At 55.9% G+C, this 25,079-nt stretch overlaps 1 protein-coding gene across 1 annotated transcript in view; it reads left to right on the plus strand.

Moving 5' to 3' along the window:
- The first annotated feature begins 1,251 nt into the window (after nt 1–1,251).
- The window catches only part of FBXL18 (F-box and leucine rich repeat protein 18), a 35,015-nt gene continuing 11,187 nt past the window's right edge, over nt 1,252–25,079 (plus strand). Inside the window, 5 exon segments of the mRNA XM_026516333.4 lie at nt 1,252–1,382; nt 7,514–7,729; nt 10,423–11,490; nt 11,492–11,967; nt 20,566–20,784. Coding sequence (XP_026372118.1) covers nt 1,365–1,382; nt 7,514–7,729; nt 10,423–11,490; nt 11,492–11,967; nt 20,566–20,784 — 1,997 coding nt within the window. The 5' untranslated portion in view covers nt 1,252–1,364.

Here is a 25,079-nt window from a genome sequence, read left to right on the forward strand (position 1 = left end):
TGTTGACTAAACCACTAACTCTTTGAGGCAAGGCCTGTACCTGCCCCCAGGATGGTCCACCCACAGAAGGACCTCATCAAAGGCCTCTTGATACTAACAGACTTAACCCAATGAGGTGGGAAGTAAATGAGGCCTGGGGAGAGCATATGAAACCTGATGTAGTAGGTTGAACGTGTCCCCCAAAGATTCGTGTCCGCCCAGAACCTCAGAATGCGGCCTTATTTGGAAATAAGCTCTTTGCGTATGTCCCTAGTTAGGATAAGGTCATGTTGGATTAAGGTGGACCCTAAATTCGACAGGAGTGGTGTCTTTACAAGAAAGGATACCCTTGCGCGTGCAGAAAGGAAGATGGCCCTGCAAAGACACAGGCAGAACTTGGAGTGATGCCGAGGCAAGCCAAGGGACTCCAAGGATTGCTGGCCACCACCCAAAGCTAGGAAGAGCAAGAAGGGATGCTTCCTTAGAGCTGTTGGAGCACGGCCCAGTCGACAGTTCGTTTCCTCCTTCTGGCCTCCACAACTGTGAGAGAATACATTTCTGTGGTCTAAGACCCCCCCCCCCCCCCCCGCACGGTGGTGGCGCTTTGTTCCAGCAACCGCAGGACACATATACATGCTAGGGGTCACTCGGGAGAGTGTTCCCCACGGATTTTTATTCGTAAATGGTTTTTACATACAAAGCGTTGGGGGTGAGGGCACATCATCCACACGTTCAGCTACCCAGCAAGTATTTATTCAGTGCCGAGCACACGTCAGGGAGCATCCTAGGTCCCCGCAATTCTGCCGCTGAGTACAGGGAGAGAACAAAACAAAACAGAAATAAAGAAAAAAGAAAAGACACAGTGGGTCAGATAGTGCAAAGAGCTATGGAGAAAAATACAAGACAACGGGCAAGTTTAGGGTGGGTAAGGACGGCAGGGAGGAGCCGACACCGTTTGCTGCGGGGTGGTCCGACATGTAGCTCTTGCACACTTGCCGGCAAGGGGATGCAAATGCCAAGGCCTGGAGGCAGGAGAGGACTGGGCCGGCAGGGGGAGACCAGTGTGCCTGGAAAGGAGGAGGCAGGAGCAGAGGACGGGGAGCCCAGGTCAGAGAGGCAGCTGCGGGGGACGGGGTCCTCAAAGGCTCACCCCGCGCCCTAGTAGGGCCCCAGGCGGCAGCGCCGCACCCAACATGGCGGCCGCGCGGGGCACGCCGGCTGGCGAGCGGAAGTGCGTTAGACAGGCGCCGGAAGTGGCTGGAGGCCCCGCCCCCTACCGGGGTCTCTGTGAAGCCGCGGACGCGCCGGCTTTGAGCATCCCTGGCGGGCCAGGGGGAGGCCCTGGGGCTGCGGCTCCGGCGGCCGCGGCCCCGCCCGCCTTCGACATGGCCAGCTCCGGAGAGGTACGGCCGGCGCCTCTCTCCGCTCTCCTTGCTGCCTCGCGGCCTTGGCTCCCCTCGGGCCTTCCCATCCCGTCCCGGTCTCCTTTGCGTCCTTTCCATCCAGCCCCCTAACCCGCTCCATCCTTCCCGTCCCAACTGCGGCCCGGCTCTGTGCTTCCCACCCTGACCTCGACCCCTACCCCGGTCGCGCTTGGCCCTTTCCACCCCAGCCCTGGCGTCGTCCGGGTTTGGTCCTTCCTGCCCCGACCCTGGCCTCGCCCGGTCCTTCCCATCCCTATCCTGGCCTTGCCCCCTGCCCCATCCTTGCCTTGCGCCGCCCCTCAGGCCCTCACCCTGTTGCGAAGGCACAAGCTCTCTCCCCCTTGGGTTTTCCATCCCTTTCCCATTCTCACAGTCGTGCTCGCCAGAGTTGTTCCCCGCCTCTCCGCCCCCACAGTTTCCATGCTCCAGTAGGCCTCCCAGGCCCTTTTCCCATGCCCCTGTACCTGGGCTCAGCCCTTGGAGCTATGAGACGTTCGTCTTCCATGTCCACTCTGCACCCCATCCACTATCTCTGAATGCTCAGTTTTAGGCCACTTTTCTCTGCGCCTGCTTGTTGTATGTCTTGGGGGGTAATGGAGGAAAAGCCATTTTACCTGGGAGACTTCTGGCTTACCCTGGAATTCCTTTCCCCAGTTCTCCACAAGTCTGGGTCTGAGACCCTGTAATGTGGTGCAAGGTATTTTATCTGTAGACCAGGGTATGGGGAATCTGGACTCTGACTGGTGTCTTGTCATTTGTTGCTTCCTCCCTATCTTTATGTGTACTTGTGCACACCTGTGTGTCTATTTATCATCTGGGACTTGGACCCTTGAGTGCACTTCCAGTCTTAGGGGCTAACCTGTGCTCTGGGGAATAGGAGTCAGAGGTTCAAATGTTTTCTTTGAAATGGATGGGGCTGGGGTTGCTGGCAGCTCCTCTTCATTTGAAGTGAGTTTGGCTTAGAAGGGGCCCCTTGATTGAGGGGGAGCGTGTGGGACACACCTGTAGACTGGTGGTAGGATTGAAGGGCCAGAAAACCACAGCTCTTCGAGGAATAGTTGTGGGGTAGCCTGGCTGTGTTAGCTGATTCCAGGTAGTTGTGTGTACGGCTGGTACCTTGGTCTTACGGGGTCTTAGGGGGTCCTGGTACCCCTGCTAAAGGGCCCTTTGTTCCTTGAAGCACATATGAGCGACCTGGCCAGTGAGGCCTCTTGTAACTTTGTGGACTTCTCGTTCTACCGTGGATGTGGAGATCAAGGTCCGTTCTGGGATGTTCAATTTATTATTTATTGATACATACTTTGCACACCATAAAATTCACAGTTTTAAAGTGTATGTGTGTTTAAAGTAAGCTTTACCCCCTACATGGGGCTTGAACTCACAACCCTGAGATCAAGAGTTGCATGCTCCATTGACTGAGGCAGCCAGGTGCCCCAGAGCAGTTTTAAAGAATATATTCACAAGGTTGTACAACTGTCCCCACTGTAGGATTCCAGAATGAGGTGGTCTGATTTTGATAGTCATTACTGGTTTTAAAAGGTAAATGCCCAGGATTACTCCTGGAGTTTCTGGGAGTCGGGTCTGTGTTTCTTTCTTTCTTTTAACATTTTATTTATTTATTTGACAGAGAGAGAGTGAGAGCTCAAGCAGGGGGAGCAGCAGAGGGAGAGGGAGAAGCAGGCTCCCTGCTGAGGAGGGAACATGACGTGGGGCTCGAACCCAGGACCCTGGGATCATGACCTGAGCCGAAGGCAGACGCTCAACCAACTGAGCCACCCGGGTGCCTCTAGGGTCTGTTTCTTGTAATGCTTCAGATCATTCTGAAGCGGTGGTCTGTTGACTCACCTGGTTCTGTGCTTCTTTCTCTTGGAAATGAAAAAGCGATCCCTGTTCTGGAGGAGCCATTCTTGGCCAAGTGAGGAGATAAGCAAGTTCATCAGAGGAGGCTGGAGGGGGCGCAGGGTACGTGGTAGGGCAGGGGCGGGGCAGGATGGGGGGTGGGTTAGGCCTGTCTGGCAGATGCTGGGAGGCCTTCACTGTGTTTGAGTCTTTGAGCCCAAGTTCTGAAAGTAGCAGTTTTCCTGTGTGGTGGCATGTCTGGTGGAGGCAGCGGCTTGTGGCATGACGCACGGCACGTTCCAGACATTGCCGCCTGGAGAAGCGGAGTCCTAGGAAGTGGGGCAGAGTGCAGAGTGGAAACCCAGACCATCGTGCGCCTCTTCCAACTGACCCTGTGATTTCACAAAGGTTTTATAATGCAAAATATGCTATGTATAACAGTTTCATGTCATGACATGTGAGGAGCCTTTCTGTTGTACCCACTGCCCAGTTGTTTAACAGATATTATTTTTCCCTTTAGTGTTTATTCTTTTTTGTTTGTTTTTTTTTTCAGTACGCTTTATGCCAAACATGGGGCCTGAACTTAGAACCCTGACATCAGGAGTCACCTGCCCCACTGCCTGAGCCAGCCAGCACCCCCCCCACCAGTGCCCGGTTTTCATAGTTAACACATGACCAATCTTGTTTCGTCTGTCTCTCCCTTTGGCTTATTTACATCATTCCAGACATCTCATCAGTTGGTTTGTGAATCCTGTGATTTCTTTGGGTGCCTGATTGGTAAACCTCTGGGAGGGGGGATTTTTTTGGGCAGTTACTTAATGTCGCTTTTCTTTTTTTTTTTTTTTTTTGCTTCAGTTCTTAAAAAAAACTGTGAAATGTTACATTCTGAAAAGTGCGTTAAACTCTTTAACCCTTACGCTTCAAACCACTCAGAAGTGGTCGTCTTCTGGTTCTAGCCATACGGTTCCCAGATGCGTCTGAGGAAGAGCACGTGTCCGTCCTCGTCCCTGGATTGCTCTTGCGCAGACCGCAGGGGATGCCTGTGCTGGACCTGTCAGGAAGCCCCAGCGGCCCTTTTCTTGTGGAGAGTCAGTTTCGGCTGATCAGGTCCAGCTTGAGTCTGACCTCAGGCTCCTTACCGAATTTTTTTTTGTTTTTGTTTTTTTTTGGGTGGGCAGCAAAGCAGTTTATTGAGTGATGGATTGAGTGATAGTAAAGGTTATTGAGCGATAGTACAAAGCTCCCAAAGAGGGAGGGAACCCAGGAGGGTTGCCCTAATTTCTTATTTTTGAAGTAAGCTCTGCGCCCAGTGTGGAGCTTGAATTCATGACCCCAAGATTGAGAGTCACGTGCTCTACCTACCAACCGAGTAGCCGGGAGCCCCTTGCCTAGCGGTTTGGAGATGGAGACTGGGTCTGCTTAGTTCCCCCGAGGCTGAGAACACATCGTTCTGAGAGGCAGAGGGAAGCAAGTGCCAGTATATACGGGTGTGTGGGGGGGTGGGCATTCTCCGGGCCACGGTTTTGTTTCACTCCCTCCCAGGGAGCATGCCTTCTTTGCTGCTGACCTCTGCAGAGCTTCTGCCTTTCCCGGGGAAAAGGTGTGTATGGACTCAGAAACCACAGGACCTTGGCTTGGAAAGTTTGGGCTCCAGGCAAAAGACTTGACTGCTGCAAACTGGGCAGCCCCCTCCCAGGATCTGCCACTGGAGACCCGGGCGAGTGCCTGCAGGGAGCTGGCCTCGGGGCAACGTTTGGGAGCACAGAATGTGGGAAAATCATCTTGCGGGGTATGCTGAGACTGGACAGAGGGGGCCGGAACTGAGTTCCTGCTTTTTTTTCCTTCTTTTTAATGTAACTTCTAGGTGGTTTTAATGGTGTCTTTTTAAAAAAAAAATGCGAGTTCCATGCCCAATGTGGGGCTCGAACTCATAACCCTGAGGTAAGGAGCCACATGCTCTACTGTCTGAGCCAGCCAGGTGCCCCTGTAACTTCTGGGTGGTTTTAAGAGAAATTCAGTATTAATAGTATAATGTGGACTTTATAGGATGCTGGAGCTTCATACAGTGTTTTGCCCTAAGTTCTCATTGCTCCCAGAAGGCATTCTTTTTTTTTTTTTTTTTATAAAGATTTTATCCATTTATTTGACAGAGAGACAGCCAGCAAGAGAGGGAACACAAGCAGGGGGAGTGGGAGAGGAAGAAGCAGGCTCCCAGCGGAGGAGCCCGATGCGGGGCTCGACGAGGGTCTGGATCCCAGGGACCCGGGATCCCGCCCTGAGCCAAAGGCAGAGCCACCCAGGCGGCCCCCAGAAGGCATTCTTTTTTTTTTTTTTTTTAAAGATTTTATTTATTTATTCGACAGAGATAGAGACAGCCAGCGAGAGAGGGAACACAAGCAGGGGGAGTGGGAGAGGAAGAAGCAGGCTCATAGCGGAGGAGCCTGATGTAGGGCTCAATCCCACAACGCCGGGATCACGCCCTGAGCCGAAGGCAGACACTTAACCGCTGTGCCACCCAGGCGCCCCATCCCAGAAGGCATTCTTACTTTGATAAATCTGCAGATAGGGGATGAGCGGTTTGCCTCAGGCTGCTCAGCGGATTTAAGTTGTCCCTCCCCTCCTGCCCACAGGCCCTCTCCCTGCCTGAGCCCTGGAGCCCCATTGCCAACCTTGCCTGATAAGGATCCCTCTGGTTTGAGCCTCTCCCTGCAGATGGAGTCCCTAGGTCTGGGGTGGGGTCTGGGAATCTGATCCCCATGACTGGCTCTGGGAAGCACTGAGCTAAGGGAAGTCACTAATGGTTGAGAACACTAACCCCAGAATATCGAGCTCCAGAGCACTGCGGACTTGGGTGCCCTCGCAGACCTTGGGAGTAGGGAGACAGGACTGAAGGCACCTCAGATGGAAAGGGGAGCAGTGAGGGCACGTCTGGCTGCTGCCTCTTACGGAGAAGGGAATGTGGGAAGGGCCAGTGCTGTTAAACAGGTGGGAAATATTTGTGGAGACCCTTTCTCAGGCCTGGGGAGGGCTTGCAGGCTGTGGAGCTTGTCAGGACGGAGTAGAGGGGTGCTGCAGTCTGAGGGCCCAGGGAAACCCCTGGAGGCCGTGGGGCGGGGCTTGCGCACAGGTTCTCCCGCCCCCGGGGTTCACGGTTGCCATGGCAGCAGCAGGGCTTTCCAGGCCTCAGCTCTTCCATCCATGCAAGTATGTGCAGAAGAAAAGTCAGCCGAAGCTTGCAGACAGAATCGCTGGAAATGAAAGGAGAAATAATCCTGGGTGCTCTCTCCTGGGGGCGGTCAGACAGACACCCCCTCAGGACTGTTTAGCGGGGGGGGGGGGGGGGGGATCCCTTCTGGGGAGTGCTGGGAAGATGCTGGGATCCCTCCCCACCACGGGCTCCCCTGAGAGCCTCCAGTTCCTTTGTCCTTGATTTGGGGATTTCATGTCCCACCAACGTGGGTTGAACCCCCTCCCTCTTGGTTGTACCCATCAACCCGGGAATGGCAGAAGGCCCACAGTAGGGAAGAAAACCTTTTGCAGATAGCCACCAGAACAAACTGAAATGTGTAGACATCTTGCGGGAGATACCAACACAAGTTCCTAGCCAGAAAGTGTGATAAGGGAGGGGATACACTGTGCGCTTCCCCTTAGCTCGTACTGATCTTAAGATGTAAATATGTCATGAGTAAGTGCTGTTTCTTATTCATAAGGACGTGACGGTTTCGTTCTCTGGCTTTTCTTGCCCTTCATGCCAGCGCTGGGAAGAGCTGCCCCACGGCTGGCAGAGGGCTTGAGATCCATCACAGCAACCTTGAGAGGTGAAGTCACTGATGTCAGCCCCGGTTCTTACTGTTACTTGAGAGAATTCTCCCTCCCAAGCGTTTTAAGAATACAGCATGACGATGGGACAGCGGGAGGACAGCAGCTTTCACACGCAGAAGGCCCTGGCCGGTGGTCGTTAAGTGGAGCCTGAAACATGCCAGACTTGATAGGAGACCTTTCGTAGGAAAACCCCTTAAATTTGGAAGAGAATTCAAGTTTCATTTTTGAATCTCTTAACTTTTGAGGCGAGATCCTAGTGCACGCATCTAGAAGGGGCTTTTGAAGACTATCATGGCTTCTTGCTCTGCAGTTGAGATTTTTGGTAAAAGCACCTTCTTTCCCACAGACCATGGCGAGGGCTGCCCTTGACATCTGTCCTTGGCTGAGGTGGCCATGCTGAAGGCCACCCTCGGGATCCCATAGGAATTCGGTGTTGCCCTTCTTTTCAGGACACATCCAACGATGACGACGTGCCCCCTGCGGCAGCCGCTGTGGCGGTGGGCGCCCACCTTCTCGGCTTCTCGGATGAGATCCTGCTGCACATCCTGAGCCACGTCCCCAGTACAGACCTGGTCCTGAACGTCCGGCGCACCTGCCGGAAGCTTGCGGTGCTCTGCCTGGACAAGAGCCTCACCCACACCGTGCTGCTGCAGAAGGACTATGAGGTGAGCGCGGGTCGCAGGGCTGGGGACAGCCCACCTGGGGGCTAGCACAGCCGGGCAGTGGGGCGCCGTGCGGCTGGTGACGAGGGGGTCGGGCGCTCAGAGTCCTGACCGGCTCAGCTTCCAAGACACATGAGGTGACGAAAGCTAGAGGCCGAGAGGTGCGGGTAGCGTGCCACCCAGCAGGAGGGCGTGGGCTCAATGGCTGCTGTGCTGGGAGGGAGCCGGACTTCCCGGCAGATGCCCAGGAGTGGGTTCCAGAACTTTTGGAAGTTCTTACCCCACCCCCCGGCAGGTGCGTGTGGGCCTTCAGCTCCCTTGCACCCTCCAGGCCAGGCTTCTAAGTGTCCACTCTTCTGATGGGCCGGGCAGGTGTCACCTTGTGCTTTTACCTGGTCTAGGTAGGAGGCTGGGGTGCCCGTGATGCTGTTTCCATCCAGTCCTGGGTCATTCGTATATCTTCTTTCCAGAAGCCACTGCGTAGGGGTTTTTCTTGTGGGGTTCCAGGAGTTCTCTTGTACTCTGGGTCCTTTGTTGGATGCCCGTTTTGTGAGTATTTTCTTTGAGTCTGTGGCTTGCCTTTCTGTTTTTTTTTTTTTTTAACCGTATCTTTTGAAGAGAATAGGTGTTTAAGTTGAAATCCAATTGATTGATTTTTTTCGGGTTCATGTTTTTTGTAATCTGTTGAAGAAAACTGTTGAACCTGAGGTTGTGAAGATTTTCTGCTACGTTGTCTTATACAAGTTGTACGATCCCTTTGTGTTAATCTCTATATGTGGTGTGAGGTAAGGATCGAGGGTTCCTTTCTTCGCATATGGCTCTTCAGTTGTTCCAACATCACTTATGGACAAGGTTGTCCTTTCGTCAATAATTGCCTTGTGAATTTTTTTACTATGTTTTTTAATTTTAATTCCAGTATAGTTCACATACACTGCTATATTAGTTTTAGGTATATATCACCTGGTGTTCACCACAAGTGCACTCCTCAATCCCCATCACCTATTCTCTCTCCCTGCCCCGCGTCTCCCCTCTGATCACCATCACTTTGTTCTCTGTAGTTAAGTCTGTTTCTTGGTTTGTCTCTCTCTCTTTTACCTTTGTTCTTTTGTTTCTTAAATTCACATACGAGTGAAATCATACGGTGTTTGTCTTTCTCTGACTTATTTCACTTAACATTATGCTCTCTAGCTCCATCCGTGTTGTCGCAAATGGCACGATTTCATTCTTTTTTATGATTGCCTTGCAACTTTTGTTGAAAATCAACTGACGACATATCTTAAAGATAACAATAGAGGTCTTGACCGGAACCCAAATTTTAGGAGACTGTGGGAGGGGTTCCTAACCTTTGTCACTGGTTGTGAAGCTATGCATTTGGACCCCGAGTGAGGCCCCTCCAGAGCTTGGTTCTCTCTGTGCGAGCGTGCTGTGCTCCTCTCTGCTGGGGAAGTGTGGGTGTGCGGGGAGGCTGAGCTGAGTCCCCAGAGCCGAGGTCAGGCTTCCTGCCTGGCAGGGTTCTTTCCTGGAGAGGGAGGGGCAGGTGCCCCCGGCGCGATGCTGCAGCACCGTGCTCCTGGAGCACTGCTGCGCGTGTCCTGTGCCTGCGCGGCGGTGTGTGCGCGAGTCCACCTCAGAGAATGATCGGGATGCAGGGACATCACATGTATGGGCGCTCGAGGCAGTGTTGCTTCTGAAGGCCTCCTTGGCGGCAGCCAGGATGTCCAGCCGTTCGTCGGCCCCCGGGTCCACTCACTAGACGTCCTGTGGCTCACATAAGCAGTCCACGGCAGGTTTTTGAGGAATGTTTAGTGATGTGAAAATGCAGATGACGTAAAGGATCAAGTTTCCAGGGCACGATTCCATTGTGTGATTCAGAAAACCCCACGTCACATAACATTTACCACCTTCACCATTTTTAAGTACGTGCTGCTGTACGTTATGCGGTACGTCCATTTGTGGTGTTGTACCCCCGTCATCGGCGTTTCCAGAACTTTTCCATCACCCTGAACAGAAACTCTGGATCCGTCGAGCAGTGACTCCGTATTCCCCTTTTCCCCAGCCCCTGGGAACCTCTGTTCTGCTTCTGCTTGTGAATTTGCCTCTTCTGGATAATTCACAAGTGGAACCACACAACATGGATCTTTTAGGACTGGCTTCTTGCCACTTGTGCGACGTCCTCAGGGTTCACCCACGTGTGTCGTGTGTCAGAGCTTTGCTCCTTCCCTTGTACGTGCAGACCACGTTGTGTTTATCCATCCGTCTGCTGGTGGACGTTGGGTTGTTTCCACCTCCTGTGACTAGTGCTGCTGTGAACCTCGGGGAGTGTGGAGCGAGTCCCTGTTTTTCCCATTCTGTCGGGCGCATGCCGAGGACGGGAATTGCTGGGTCCCGTGGTCACTCTGTGTTGAGCTTTTTGAGGAACCACCCCCACTTTTCCACACCGGCTGTACCGTTTTTACGTTCCTGCCTAGCTGGGGACTCTTGACTGTTGGTGGTAGGTAAGCATGTGGGGCGGGCAAGGAGGGGCCAGCTCTCCCCTCCAGCGTCCCTCTTCCGCTGGAGCAGTGAGCCCCTGCGGGGCCCCTCGGGGCTCCCTGATTGTCGTGGGGGAGGGTGCGACCTGAGGATGAAGGTGAAGGAGTCAGCTGGGTGCCTTCAGCCCCTTTCCTTCCTTGACTGCCCCCCACCCCCCCCCGCAGGCGAGCGAGGACAAGGTGAAGCAGCTGGTGAAGGAGATTGGCCGGGAGATCCAGCAGCTCAACATGGCCGGCTGCTACTGGCTCTCGGGTGCCACCATCGAGCACGTGGCCCGCTGCCGCAGCCTGGTGAAGGTGAACCTCTCGGGCTGCCACCTGACCTCCCTGCGCCTCTCCAAGATGCTCTCGGCCCTGCAGCACCTGCGCTCCTTGGCCATCGACGTGAGCCCTGGCTTCGACGCCGGCCAGCTGAGCGGCGAGTGTAAGGCCACGCTGAGCCGCGTGCGCGAGCTCAAGCAGACGCTGTACACGCCGTCCTACGGCGTCGTGCCCTGCTGCACCAGCCTGGAGAAGCTGCTGCTCTACTTCGAGATCCTCGACCGCACGCGCGAGGGCGCCATCCTCTCGGGCCAGCTGATGGTGGGCCAGAGCAACGTGCCGCACTACCAGAACCTTCGCGTGTTCTACGCACGCCTGGCCCCGGGCTACATCAACCAGGAGGTGGTGCGGCTCTACCTGGCCGTGCTCAGCGACCGCACGCCCGAGAACCTCCACGCCTTCCTCATCTCTGTGCCCGGCAGCTTCGCCGAGAGCGGGGCCACCAAGAACCTCCTGGACTCCATGGCCCGCAACGTGGCGCTGGACGCCCTGCAGCTGCCCAGGTCCTGGCTCAACGGCTCGTCCCTGCTGCAGCACATGAAGTTCAACGACCCCTTTTACTTCAGCTTCAGCCGCTGCACCCTGTCCGGCGGCCACCTGATCCAGCGGGTCATCAACGGCGGCAAGGAGCTCCGCAGCCTGGCGAGCCTGAACCTCAGCGGCTGCGTGCACTGCCTGTCCCCGGACTCCCTGCTCCGCAAGGCGGAGGACGATATCGACAGCGGCATCCTGGAGACGCTCGTTGCGTCCTGCCGCAACCTGCGCCACCTCAACCTCTCGGCCGCCCACCACCACAGCTCCGAGGGCCCGGGCCGCCACCTCTGCCAGCTGCTGGCCCGGCTGCGCCACCTGCGCTCCCTGTCCCTGCCCGTCTGCTCCGTCGCCGACTCGGCGCCGCGGGCCGACCGCGCGCCCCGCCCAGCCTGCCATGCACGCCGTGCCCCGTGGCTTCGGCAAGAAGGTGCGCATCGGTGTGCAATCCTGCCCCAACCCCTTCTCGGGGCAGGCGGGCCCTCAGCCCTCCTCCGTGTTCTGGTCTCTGCTGAAGAGCGTGCCCTTCCTGGAGCGCCTCGAGCTGATCGGGTCCAACTTCTCCTCCGCCATGCCGCGCAATGAGCCCGCCATCCGCAACTCCCTCCCGCCCTGCGGCCGGGCGCAGAACGTCGGGGACTCGGAGGTGGCCGCCATCGGCCAGCTGGCGTTCCTGCGGCACCTGACGCTGGCCCAGCTGCCCAGCATCCTGACGGGCTCTGGGCTGGTCAGCATCGGCCTGCAGTGCCAGCAGCTGCAGTCCCTCTCGCTGGCCAACCTGGGCATGATGGGGAAGGTGGTCTACATGTCCGCCCTCTCGGACATGCTGAAGCACTGCAAGCGGCTGAAGGACCTCAGGTGAGGGGGCCCTGGCAGCTTCTCTGCGGCCCCTGCGGGCCCCTGGGAGGGTTAGAGGCGGCGCGGGAACGTGGGTAGCGTGGCACGGCTGATGTTTGCGCACCTACTGCCTGCCTGCGGAGCTGAGCGGAGCGAGGGGAGGGCTGGCCTCTAGTGGCTGAGAGTCCGGGTGGGGCGGCAGCAGTGGGTGGAGCCCAGGGGGCAGGCAGGAGGCAGGGATGCGCTGGAAGGTGCTGCTGGGCGGTGCTCCCATGCAGCAGACCTGGGAAGCTGGGGAGCCGGAGCCGAACTCACGGCTTTCTGTCCGACCCTGTGATTCTCGGAGCTACGAGTCCGGGAGCTGGGAGAGTAGGCCGCCTGTGCTATAGCCCCCGTGGTCTCACAAAAACACGGCTGTCCCAAAGCACAGGCTAGGTGGGGCGGGGAGCCAGGTGAGGTGCAAGTGCTGCAGGCCTTCAGCTGGCGGACGGAGTGGGCCAATTTCCAGTTGGGGAAGGCCCCCACCCCAGCCGGCACCCCACCTGGACAGGAGGGGCCAGGATGGAGGAGCTGGAGAGAGGGGCGCCGAAGCGGGGGCCACACGTGGTTGGGAGGTGGCGGTGGCCTGGAGCAGGAGGCAGGCTGATCTGAGAGAGTGAGGGGCAGAGCCCACCGAGGCTGTTGTCGTAAGAGCGCAGACACGAAATGGACTCCTGAGTCGAACCATAGAATGAGGGGGGCTCTCGTGAGGACCCAGCATTTAAAGGGGACCTTTGTTGACTCGAGACACGTTTGAAAATCTTGACAAATCTGATCTTACAAAATTGCAGTTTCTCAGAAACTGCTCGAAAGGTATGGCGGCAGCAGACCCCAGCTCTAGCAGGGCTTCAGGGTGGGGAGGAAGTGGCGGCGGGGCGTAGATCGTTAGCTGGTCTCTCTGTCAGGCTGGAGCTGAGGGGTGGGGTGTGGGGGTGGCACAAGGGGCCCTGAGACGTGTCATTGTCCCCACGACAGCCCGCACTTTGTGCTCTTGGTGAGGGCCAGGTGCTCAGCCAAGGGCTTTCGGGCACCGTCTGGTTTAATCCCGGTGACAGCCCTTCGTGGTTCCCATTTCACAGATAAGGCAGTGGAAGCTTGAGGGAGGAGCTGAGGGTCACCCAGCTCAGTCTAACTCCTGAGCTTGACCGTGGCCCTGGGGCCTTGCAAAATGGAGACATCTGTGTCCTTTGCAGACCTCCACTCTCCTGTCAGAAAGTGTCCACATGTGACAGGAAACGGACCAGATTTGAGTTGGAGCTGGAAGAGTGCTTGCCGCTCACACCCTGGAGCCTTCCAGACCTCCGCTGCTGACTGTGTCTGCCCTCCTTCCACTTTCCCCTCCAAGCACAACACGAACAGTGCGGCTCCCTGAGGCCCTGCTCATCAGGGGGTGAGAGGCCCAGCGTCTAAGGCCGGCCTTCCGTGTGGCAGAGCAGGTGTTTTCTGCCGTGTTGGGTCCACACTCCCTGGATTTGCAGCTGGGTCCTCGTCCTGAGTGTCCACAGAGCCCCGTATCTGGGAGTCATTTATGCTGTGTCCTGTACGTTCCGGTTGCACTTGCTTTGAGATCCGTAATGCTGTTTTTAGAAGCCCCTGGTTTGGAAATCTGAGTCAAAGTGAACTTCACGCGAGTTTTGTTGTCCAGTGTCCGTGAGGCCGTGTAGTGTGTGCAGAGCCCCGTGCGCTGGGCTCCGGCTGTGCCTCCCCAGCCACTTCCGGAGCTTGCCTGCGGGTCATACAAGAGGTCACGAGACAGTTAGGGACGCGAAGTGGGCAGAATTGCTGTTCCCGTTGCAGGGCCTTTGGGACCCTCTTTCGTGCTCCAGGTGGGCTGGGCACTCCTGGCTCTGGCTTTCCAGGGCTTGTGGGAGTGAGGACCGCAGACCTGCTCTTTGCTTCCTGACTCCCCCACCCCCCACCCACCCAGTGCCCCTTTTCCTGCCCGCCTCTGCCTCCTGGCCCACATCAGGTCCTCTGTGTTACTTTCTCCGGCTTGGGCACCTCTTCTGCCAGGGTGGGGTGGAGGAGGGGCCCTGACCACGGCGGGCAGCCCCCTCCACCACTCCCTGCACGGACGGGCCTTTCCGACTTCTGAGATGCCCACACCTGCCCTGTGTGTCTGTGATAACAGAAATCCGGACCCTCTCTTTTCACTGGTTCTTTTCTTTCTTCTTCTTCTTCTTCTTCTTCTTCTTTTTTTTTTTTTTTTAAGATTTTATTTATTTATGTGACAGACAGACAGCCAGCGAGAGAGGGAGCACAGGCAGGGGGAGTGGGAGAGGAAGAAGCAGGCTCATAGCAGAAGAGCCTGATGTGGGGCTCGATCCCGTAACGCCAGGATCACGCCCTGAGCCGAAGGCAGACGCTTAATGACTGTGCCACCCAGGCGCCCCTCACTGGTTCTTTTCTGTCCAGCGCCTTGTCCCGCCTTGCTTCTCCCTGTGCCTTTGCTGTCCGTCACTGGCCTTTCTGGAAGAAGTGGTGGTGGCTGCGTGGTCAGCAGGCCACATGTCACTGGAAGGTGCAGACGGTTCCCTATATTAACAAACAGAAGACTCTGCCGGTCTGCGACCCTGCTAACCTACCAGAGTCTGTGACTAGGAAGTGAATGTTCCTTATCGAGGGGAGGCCAAGTGAGCATTTGAGGTCGAATTTCACCAAATTCCGAGTCAAAGTATTTTTGGGTCTCTCATCTTTGTCATCAGTCTTTTTTGCCTTCCTGCCAGCCCATTAAGCCTTGTACCTTTCCTGACTGGACTGTGGTCTCACCATTTGGTCATCATCGGGGAGTGTTGGATAAAAGCAAACTGATGAAGGTAAAATAAAGTAATACAGTCACGTAATTTAACAAGTCAGAGTAGTCGAATCTCTCCTGCAAACACCTGCCTCACGTCCAGAGCGTTCAGTGTCTGCTGCCTGCAGGGCCCCCTGGAGACGCAGGTGCTCCTGGCCGCTCTGCCTGGGGGAGAGGGGAGTAGGCGTGGCGTCTGAGCTGCACCCCCCCCCCCCGGCACTCCCAGGTCCTCCACCTGTAAAGTGGGGCTGGTAAGACCAAAGGAATTTGTACCTGTAAGGCCTGTGGAACAGGGCTTGGTACCTGAGGTCCCCGTGATGGTTCTTTCTCCATCTAGCAAATACCTGAACACCTGTTACTCCAGGTTCTGTCCTAAGCAGAGAGATCCTTGTCCCTGGGGAGCTTAAATTCCATTGGGGAAAGTGGGCCAACAGTGCACGGAGGAAAGAATGTGGATTATGACAGAGCAAAGGATGCTGGGGAGAAAAAAGCAGAGCGGGCTGAGGGATGCTGGAGGGCAGGGGGTGGACGTTATGAAGGTGAGATGTGAGAAAAGATTTCTTCACGAAGTTGAGTTAGCAAAGTAGAACCTGGGAGGAACATTCCCAGCCAGGCAGGTGGCGCGGCAGGAGCCGCTAGTGTCCGTGAATCACAGGCGACTTACATTTAAATGAGTTAACGTGAAATACAGTCAGGCATGCAGTTTCTCAGTGGTACAAGTCACGTTTCAGGTGCTCGGTGAGCGCGTGTGCTCCTGGCTGCCGTGGTGGACAGGGCGCACGTGTGGAACGTTCCTGTCTGCCCGGAGGGTTTTGTTGGATGGAGCCGAGTTCGTGCCAGGGCCCTGAGATGGGCTGTGCCGGGTGTTTCAGAAGCAGCCAAGGGCCCTTGTAGCTGGAGGGGAGCAGAAGGGCAGGTTATACTGCTGTGTCGAAACAGACGGGCCAGGGCGTGAGCAGGGCCACTGTCAGGATGCTGTGTCCGACACTCAGGGAGAGATCCGGAGTCTGCTGATCGATCGGGTCCTTGGGGCAGGTGGGGGTCAAGGTGAGTCCAGATGGTGCTAAGGCTTTTGGCCCAAGTAGTTGAACTGCCACGCTGCCATCAGCGGAGAGGGGGAGGCTGTGCGGCTCGACTGCGCACTTGCACGCCGGAGTGTGTGAGGCCGTGGACCCCAGGCCGTGTGCGGAAGTGAGCAGACCACAGACTGGGCCTGGGGCCACTCAGCCAGAGTCACGAGGTGGAGGAAGAATCAGAGAGCTGACCGAGCAGGAGCCAGCGGGCGGGCGGACGGCAGATGGAGCCGGGAGGTGTCCCAGGAGCTACAGGAAGGGCTGGGGGTGCCAACTGCTGTTGGATTTTGCTGGTGTGCTTGTCACGGCTGCCAGGTGCTTTTCCTGTGCGTCCAGGTTTGACTCCTTTGACGTTTTGAATCACCCCAGGAGTGGAGCTATTGTCCCATTTTGCAGATGAGGAAAGTGAGGCCCAGAGGGTTGAGGAGCTTGCCTAGGTGATACAGCTGGTCTGTGGGCTGCTGGAAACACTTCCTGCCTCACGGGGCCGTTGAACATCGGACTGCGTAACACAGCAGCATTTAGTGGTCACCAAGTGGCTTCTGGGGCCGGAACGTGATCCTTGTGGCGAGGTCCTCCCCAGGAGCAGGGCCGTGCATGCGTGGTGGGTTTTGTGGCTGGGGAGGCCTGCAGGACCTGGGATAAATGGGTTTTGTAGGTCAGCCCGAGAACTTGACTGCCGCTCATAATGGACTCTCTGTGCACGCCGGCTGCTGAGAACCATGTCTGATCAGAGCTGGGTACTGCCTGTTCAGAACAAACACCACTTTCTAAAATGCGGCCAAATGGCCCCGTTCCTCTGGATTCCTGCCTTCTGCGGCAAGCCGAGCCCGGGGAGGCTGGAGTGAAAGGAGCAGGTGGTACTTGCCCGCCTGCCGTGGGCAGGAGCCGCAGAGAGGAAGTGGTGCTCCGAGCCCGGGAGAGGCTGGCATGCTGCTGCTAGGGCTGCCTCCCTGAGCAGCTCCTGCTCTTCCTGGTGGAAATGTCCCTGAGACGGCAGCCCTTGGGGTCCCTGGCTGGCCAGCTGCTGCCACCACTGTCCCCATCAGCGAGCCCCATCAATTGGAGCTTTGTGCCCACCAGGACTCCTGGCCGGGAGCTGTGTCCGTGCAGCCAGGGCCGCTCCTATGGGGAGGTGGTGCAGGAACACGTCGTTCCAGAGGCGCACCTCGGCAGGATTACAAGCTGGACAGAGAAGGACACCTTCTTTCCCAGGACTAATTAAGTCCTGCCTCACAGGGGAGGGAGGAGAAAGCATTACCCTGAGTCACCCTGGGCTACTCATGACCTCAGAACCAGGGCAGCGTCTGGGCGGAAGCGAGAGGGCTGGTTTGGAGCCAGGCCCTGGAGGCTGTCCCAAGACCGGCCTAGAGGCCTAGCCCCTGCTGGAGGTGGGTGGGCAGATGAGGGGTGCTCCCCGAGCACCTTCCTGTGCCCACAGAACCTTGGGGAGACCAGGCTGCCTCTCGGGGAGCAGGCTCTGGAGGCCAGATCCTCACTGGCTGGGAGGGAGCAGGACCACAGGCTCCCCAAGGCAAATGTGATTGTGATGGATCATTTTCGTCATCCCCAGCCCTGTCGTGCTGGGAGCGGAGGAGAGGTTTGGACACGTGGGCCCCGCCTGTCCAGGCAGCCGGTGGAGTGGACAGGCCTGCCCCCACCCCAGACACCTGTTGCAGGCGTGGGAGAGCCTGCAAGTGGTTGGCTAGTTGAAAACCGTTTAAAAGTGTGTGTGAACATAGCACACTCACCCTGTGCTTACTGGGTTTGTAACCGAGATCTTCATCCCTTGGCATGGACCCACAGCGCCACCTCGTGACCGGGGCGCCCAAGGCCTGTGCTTCCTTTCCTGCTGGCTTCCCCAGGAACAAGCCAGAGCCCGCAGGCCCGCTTCTGGACTTCCGCCCTCCCATTTTCCCACTTTCAGGTCTGCAAAGGGATGCTTATCTTAGGACTTTTAAAAGAATAATTTGTTTTTGAAAGGGAGAATCAAAGAGTGTGTGCAAACATTTTCTCAAGAAAAGGCAACTTTTCAAAAAATTCACATTCCTAACTTGGGTGACATTTACTTGCTGTCTGGGCCCTGCGTGGCTTAGGTTGTCACCTATCCTTGCTTGGGGGGGCATTAGGACTGCACACAGCCACCTTCGCGTCTCTGAGGGGCGCTGCTCTCTGCTCTTGGCTCTCTGAGCTTTTTCTGTGAGGATGGAATTCATTCAGCGGGGTCCGGGGGTAAGGCCCGGCTCCACATCTCTGGCGAGGGACACCTGCTTGCGTCGTGTCTCTGACAGCCGTGGCCGCCCCGGGGGATTCTTGCCCTAGCGGTGCCCAGAACGGCCCTGCCAGCAGCTTCCCTCCTGCCTGCCGCTGGGTGCAGCTCTTAGCCCTCATATGCTCTGAGTTTCCACTGGTGGTGGGAGGGTGAACGTGAGGCTTTTTGAAATCTTACCCCAGAAGGACCCACAGTTCCTCCAGCAGTATTAGTGTCAGAAGCTTACTAGGATTTCTACTTGCATTTATTATTATTATTTTTTTAGTAATCACTACACCCCATGTGGGGCTTGAACTCATGACCCGGACATCACACTCCACTTACATTTAATTAAAATTAAGGGGCACCAGGCTTGCTCATTCCGTAGACCATGTAACTCTTGATCTTGGGGTTGTGAGTTTGAGCCCCATGTTGGGCATAGAGAGTACTTAAAAAAAAAACCATATATATATAAAATAAAATTAAAAACCAGTCTCACTAGCCACATTTCAGTGAGTGGTGGCTCCCCCACTGGACAGCTCAGGATGGAACATTCCATTGTTGGGTGACGTTCTGTCCGGTGGCTGCTCTGTTACGTGGCTGGCATCGCTCTTTTTTCCTCAAAGATCCCGTTTTATTTATTTATCTATTTATTAAATATTTTATTTATTTTTAGAGAGAGCATGAGCAGGGGGAGGGGCAGAAGGAGAGGGGAAGAGAGTCTCGAGCAGATGCTGCACTGAGCCTGGAGCCTGATGTGGAGCTCGCGCTCACGACCCTGAGATCATGACCTGAGCCGAAATTAAGAGTGGATGCTCAACTAGACTGAGCCCCCCAGGTGCCCCTCAAAGACCCCATTTTAAAATCCTCTCTCCCTTTGTCCTGTGACTTGTTAATGTCCCTGGGTGTTTGGGTGCCGGGGATCTAGTGCGTGGCCCGTTTGGGTCTTGTTTGGCTTTGAGGACTGGGGGGCCGTCCACTGCCCTACACCCAGTCCCGGTCAGATCAGCCTCTCTCGGGATGTTACTGCATTCAGAGCATTTGCGGTCTCTCTCCCCTTGGGGGTTGGGACAGGCTGTCCCCAGCGCAGACCCGCTGCCTTGTGGGTGTGGGTGTGGGCGTTTCTTGCTCCTCCTAGAAACTTCTCCTTTTATGAGCACTGCGTTGTCACGTGGTACTCTCCCTGCATGTCCCTATGGTGCTGTGCCTCTGCGTGGCCTTCTTGTAAGGAACGGGCCGCTGGATTAGAGCCCCTAGTCTCGCATGACCTCATCCTAACGCCATTGCATCTGCCACGACCCTGTTTCCAAGTAAGGCTTATTCATGGGTGCCAGGGGTCAGGACTGTCACATATCTGAGGGGGGCACAACTCCCACCAGCTCCCTTCTCCCTTCTAGTTCTTGGCCCTCCTCCTGGCGGCTCCTGGAATCCTGTTAGCTTCCCCCAACCCTCCCATCTTCCACGGCTCTCATTCTGGAGGGCTCCTGTGGCCCGTGGCCCAGTGTCCTGCCACAAACCGGGACATCTGCAGGTTCCACAGCCGTGTTCCCAGCTGGTGCTGAGCTGCCCTGTCAGTTTTCCTCAGCGTTTCCAACGGTGTGTCCCCATCACATCGCTCTGCCCTCAGAACTGCTCTGTCCTCTAGGCTTTTCGCCTGGGTGCGCAGAAAGGTCTGGAAGGATTTGGAGTGTTGTCCTCTACTCCACATTCCCGGGTCCTGCTCTGGTCCCTGTGGCCAGAGTGTTAGTGCCAACTCCAGCACTCCTTCCTGCCCGTGCCAAGGCCCTGCCCGGCGGCCGGTGTGGCTCTTGCCATCTTTTCCTGTCTGTCTCTCTAAAGCAGGGCTGACCTGGGTGGGTCTCCAGTCGTTCTTTTGTTGTCTGCACCTGCAGTCCTGGCTTTGTAGCTTGGCTCTTCTTCCCTCCCTTCTAGAGGACTGTGAATCTGCCCGGTACCGCCCTACCCTTCCCTGCATGGCTCAAGCGGCCCCGCCTGGCTCAGGCACCTCTCCCGCCCCAACCTCCAGATCCCCTCCCTGTCCCTTGGAGTTCCTTTGTGCGTCAGAGACCAGCAGTGATGTGTGACAGGGACCGTTTCAAGAACATCTCCCTGCCCCCTGCCCAGCAGGTCAGCGTTTGAGGTGGGTGGGGTGCTGCTTGGGCAGGGCAGCAAACTGGTGGTCTCTAGGCTCCCAGCAGGGACTTGGCTGGGGTCTGTACAGCGGCTGGCTGCTTGCATTGGGCCTGCGGGGTCTCCCCCCAACTTGGGATCTTCTGCGAAGACCCTGGGGTCGGAGTCCCCTCCCAGCGCTCCAGGAGATTGTGGCCTAGACCAGCATGGGGACAGCTGGTGTAGGCCCTCTTTAGCTCCCAAAGACATCTGGGGGGGGGCCTAGACCGAGAGGCCCCTGTGGCCGGCGCGCCCGACAGCAACACGGCGCTCACTGTGCTCTCCCCCCGCAGGCTGGAGCAGCCCTACTTCAGCGCCAACGCGCAGTTCTTCCAGGCGCTCAGCCAGTGCTCCGCGCTGCAGCGCCTGTGCCTGGTGTCCCGCAGCGGCACGCTCCAGCCCGAGGCCGTGCTGGCCTTCATGGCCCGCTGCCTGCATGTCGTCGTGTGCCACATGTTCACCGGGGAGTCCCTGGCCACCTGCAAGAACCTGCAGCAGTCCCTGCTCCGAAGGTGAGTGGCGGAGGGCGGGCCGGGTGGGGGGCAGGGGGGGCGGTTTTCTGTTTACTTTGTTCCTCCTCGATTTGTTACTGGGAGCTGTGCTGTGAGGAGGAACCTGTCCCTTCTCCGCATTTACTTAGTATTTCTTTGTATCAGTACGGACTCAGGACCTTTATCTTCTTCCGTGGGTTTTCATCACGCTCATGCTATTCCTGTGGTTGCACACATGGCTCCAGATTTGGCCGTGGGGGGGTTCTTTCAGACCGGGTCCTGTGCCCTTGCAACATGCCCCTTCCTTTTCTGGGCACTTGCTTCCTTTCTCTCACTACCACACGTTCCAGCCCCAGCCCTGGAATCAACCATGTCTTCATGGAGCCTGGCTCCGTTTATCGGAGGGCAGAATTAGAAACCAAGGTCGGGTGTTGGGTGTGCTCACTGCTGCTGGGGTGTCATCGCCTCCAGGCCCCCTCTTGGACAGTAGGAGTTTCATCTGTGTATGTTCTTACACACACAAACACAGATACACACAGACACACACACACACACACACCCTGTATTTCCATATCACCCATGTGCATTGACATTAAAAACGAGTTCATACCGACGTCTCGCATCCCAGCCCAGCGTCCCAGGGTTCCTGCAGACTCCCCTCCTTCCCCATGACTTTCCTCCCTGTTGGTGAACAGCCTGGCTCTCACCATCCGCAGTGTGTTTGCTGGTTCATTCCGCCCTCCTGCGCACAGAAGGCCGTTTTGGGATCTCCAGCTCACCGCCTGGAGGGTCGTGTGTTCGCGCTCTTGCCCGACCCTCGTGGTATCCTGCCTCCAGAGTTGCTCGGGATCGTTCTCTGCTTCCCACCCTCTTCAGTGTGGTCATGTCGCTTGTTTGTAATGCAGTCAGGTTCCTTTATTACTCTACTGTATTGCATTTGGCATCCACACCACGTGCTGGTAGGTTTTATTTGTCTGCGGTGTCGGTGTGTGAAGCCTCACTGTGGCTCAGAGTCAGTGCTCTATCAAGTGGCGTCCTTGGAGAGGCGGTGCCCCATGGCCCCGTCCCTCCACCTCGCCACCAAGCCCCTGCAGACAACTGGTCTTGTACCTCTCGGTTATTCTTTCCGTATTTTTTTTGCGCAAATGAACACATAGTATTTTCTTCTACTGCCTTCTTTCTTATATGTGCTTTGCTTTTTTGCTTAATGTTGTGTATGTTGGAGATCAGTTTGTCTGGCTCTTGCTCATTCTTCTTACAGTCCTGCATTCTTCCTTCATTGTGGTAAAATATACGTAACACAGTTTCCCATTGTAACTATTTGTAAGTGTGTAGTCCAGGGGCATCGAGCACACGCTCGCTCTTGCACAGCGCCCCCTCCATCCACAGACTTCATTTTCCCCACGGAGGCTCTGTCTGCATGAACGCTAACCTCCCAGCCCCTGTCCAGTCCCGGCTCCCACCGTCTACTTTCTGTCTCTGCGAGTCTGACGGCTCCAGGCACCTCGTAGACGTGGAACCTCAGCTCTGGCTTTTTCTGCATTCCCTTAGGAATATATTTTAAGAAGCTTAAAAAAATAGAAATACAAGATTATCATGTATTGATTGAGGTCAAGCTCCTCTGACTTGCTGAACCTCCTGGGATAGTTTGCTCTTCAAATCCCCAAGGGCATGCAAGGGCACGGGGCTTTGTTTCTGTGCATTTGTCACACCCATAGACGTGTAACCCTGCACGTGGCTACGCGGCCTATGCTTTTCCTCCGGCGTGGAGTTTCGATTTCTTGTTGCTCTTCACTGGGGCTGCCTCATTCCTGCTGAGTGCCGTGGATTCGTCACATTTGACATGTCTGTTGTGCTGATGGGGATTCGGGTTGTGTCCCGTGTTTCCTCTGTGCCCGGGAGGGTCCTTGTGTAGGCTCCCCCACGGGCAGGTCTGCGGATTTCTAGAAGGGAGTGTGTTCACTCGGGTGTGTTCGAGAAGTTGCCCTAATGCTCTCCTAAGCCATGCTTCTGCTCACGGTCTGTGAGAGTCCCTGCCCCATGTCCTTGTCCCACTCCTTGATATCGCTGGACTTTCAGATTTTCCCGGTCTCCTGGGTGCGGATGGCCCTCCTGCTGTCCACGCTTGGGTCTCGTCTGTTCCCAGCGAGCATCGTCTGCTGTGTTTATCGCCAGGCTGTATCCTCATCTGTGATCAGCTCTGCAGATCCCTTACTTCTCTGTTGGGTTTCTCTGGGGAGGGGAAGAGGAGAGCTCGGGACCAGTGTGCCTTAGCTGTGGCTCGGGTGGGGTGCTGAGCGGTGAGAGGTCAGGCTGCTGCTCCTAGTCAGTGGGCCCACCGTATCGGGGCTCCCAAAGCCCCTGCTTTTCTCCTCCTGGTCTTTCCTGCCTGCTGTGTTCATGGTTGCTTCAGATTGATGTCATGAGTTCAGTGACCTCCTCCCTGCCCCTGTCCGCCCAGAGCTTCAGTTTAAACCTGCTACTTGTCCTTTGCCCTGTTCTCCCAGGAGGAGAAAAGCAGGAGCTTCAGGGCCCCCAGGGACCGCTGCATGTCAACCCGAGTGCTTTGCTGCTCATGCTGGAAGCTCAAAGACTCTGTGTAAACCCAGATCGCACTGGGGGTTGTGTTAACTAAACAAGTGGCCACGTAAGTATTTCCTGTCCCTCCAGCAGGCGATGGGGAGCGTGGGTCAGCTCAGGTTGGTGGCAAAGCACTTGAGGGCGGTGGTGTTCGTAGGCTCCCCTTCGGTGGCATGCTCTGGATGCCATGGCCTGTGTGGCCTGTGTGCACGTCTGCAGCACCCCACGGATCCTCCGGGTCCCCCTGGGCTGTGTGACGGCGGTGACTATCACGTGCAGGCTCTTGGGATTCCTGCGCTCCCAGCTCACGCTGGGGAAGTCAGGCGAGGGGCTGCATGGAAGGCTCCGATGATCGCTGTCAGATTACTCACCTCCGTCTTAGCTTGACCTAAGACAGCTTATCAGGTGGGAGCTGTCCTGCGGGCCGACGGGCAGTGGCCGTCTCTGCAGCCAGCGTGACAAGAAATTCCAAATTGTCAGTCTCTACCTTTCTCCTCTGGGCTGAAGCCCTTTGAGGTGCAAGGATTCATTCCTCCCTCCCTCCCTCCCTTCCTCCCTTCCATTCTCCCTCCCTCCCAGGAAGATATTTTTTAATTTTGAAGACTTTTTTACTTTTTATTATTTTTTAAAAGATTTTATTTATTTATTTAGCAGAGAGAGAGAGAGAGAGGACAAGCAGGGAGAGCAGCAGGCAGAGGGAGAGGGAGAAGCAGGCTCCCCGCCGAGCAGAGAGCCCGAGTGGGGCCCAGCCCTGGGACCCCAAGATCATGACCTGAGCCGAAGGCAGATGCATAACCGAGCCACCCAGGTGCCCCGTGAGGATTTTTTTTTTTTTAAAGATTTTATTTATTTATTTGACAGAGATAGAGACAGCCAGCGAGAGAGGGAACACAAGCAGGGGGAGTGGGAGAGGAAGAAGCAGGCTCATAGCGGAGGAGCCTGACGTGGGGCTCGATCCCATAACGCCGGGATCACGCCCTGAGCCGAAGGCTGACGCTTAACCGCTGTGCCACCCAGGCGCCCCCCCGTGAGGATTTTTTATACGTATAACATAAACTTTACCATTTTGACCGTTTTTAAATGTAGAGGCATACCTCACTTTATTGTCCTTTATTCGTATATGCTGTTTTGTGTTTTGTTTTGTTTCTTTTTTTAAAAATTGAATGTTTGTGACAACTCTGCATTGAGGAAGTTTAGTGTTGTTTTTCCAACACCTTTTCTCGCTGTGTGTCTCTGTGTCACATTTTGGCAGTTCTTGCAACATTTCATCCTTTTTCATTGTCACATTTGTTCTGGTGACCCGTGATCAGTGGGTATGACTCCATGGAAGCTCAGGTAATGGTTAGCATTGTTTAGCGGTAGAGTATTTTTTTTTAAAGATTTTATTTATTTACTTGATAGAGATAGAGACAGCCAGCGAGAGAGGGAACACAAGCAGGGGGAGTGGGAGAGGAAGAAGCAGGCTCATAGCTGAGGAGCCTGACGTGGGGCTCGATCCCATAATGCCGGGATCACGCCCTGAGCCGAAGGCAGACGCTTAACCGCTGTGCCACCCAGGCGCCCCAGCGGTAAAGTATTTTTAAATTAAGGTATGTGGATTGTTTGTAACGATGCCATTGCACACTGACTGGACCCCAGTACAGAGTTAACATAACTTACGCGCACTGGGGAACCGAACGGCTCACGTGGCTCTGTTGTGATCCTCGCTGCATCTCGGTACTTGCTGTAGTGCGGCG

Source organism: Ursus arctos, unplaced genomic scaffold (genome assembly GCF_023065955.2).
Source record: "Ursus arctos isolate Adak ecotype North America unplaced genomic scaffold, UrsArc2.0 scaffold_2, whole genome shotgun sequence".
Taxonomy (NCBI): domain Eukaryota; kingdom Metazoa; phylum Chordata; class Mammalia; order Carnivora; family Ursidae; genus Ursus; species Ursus arctos.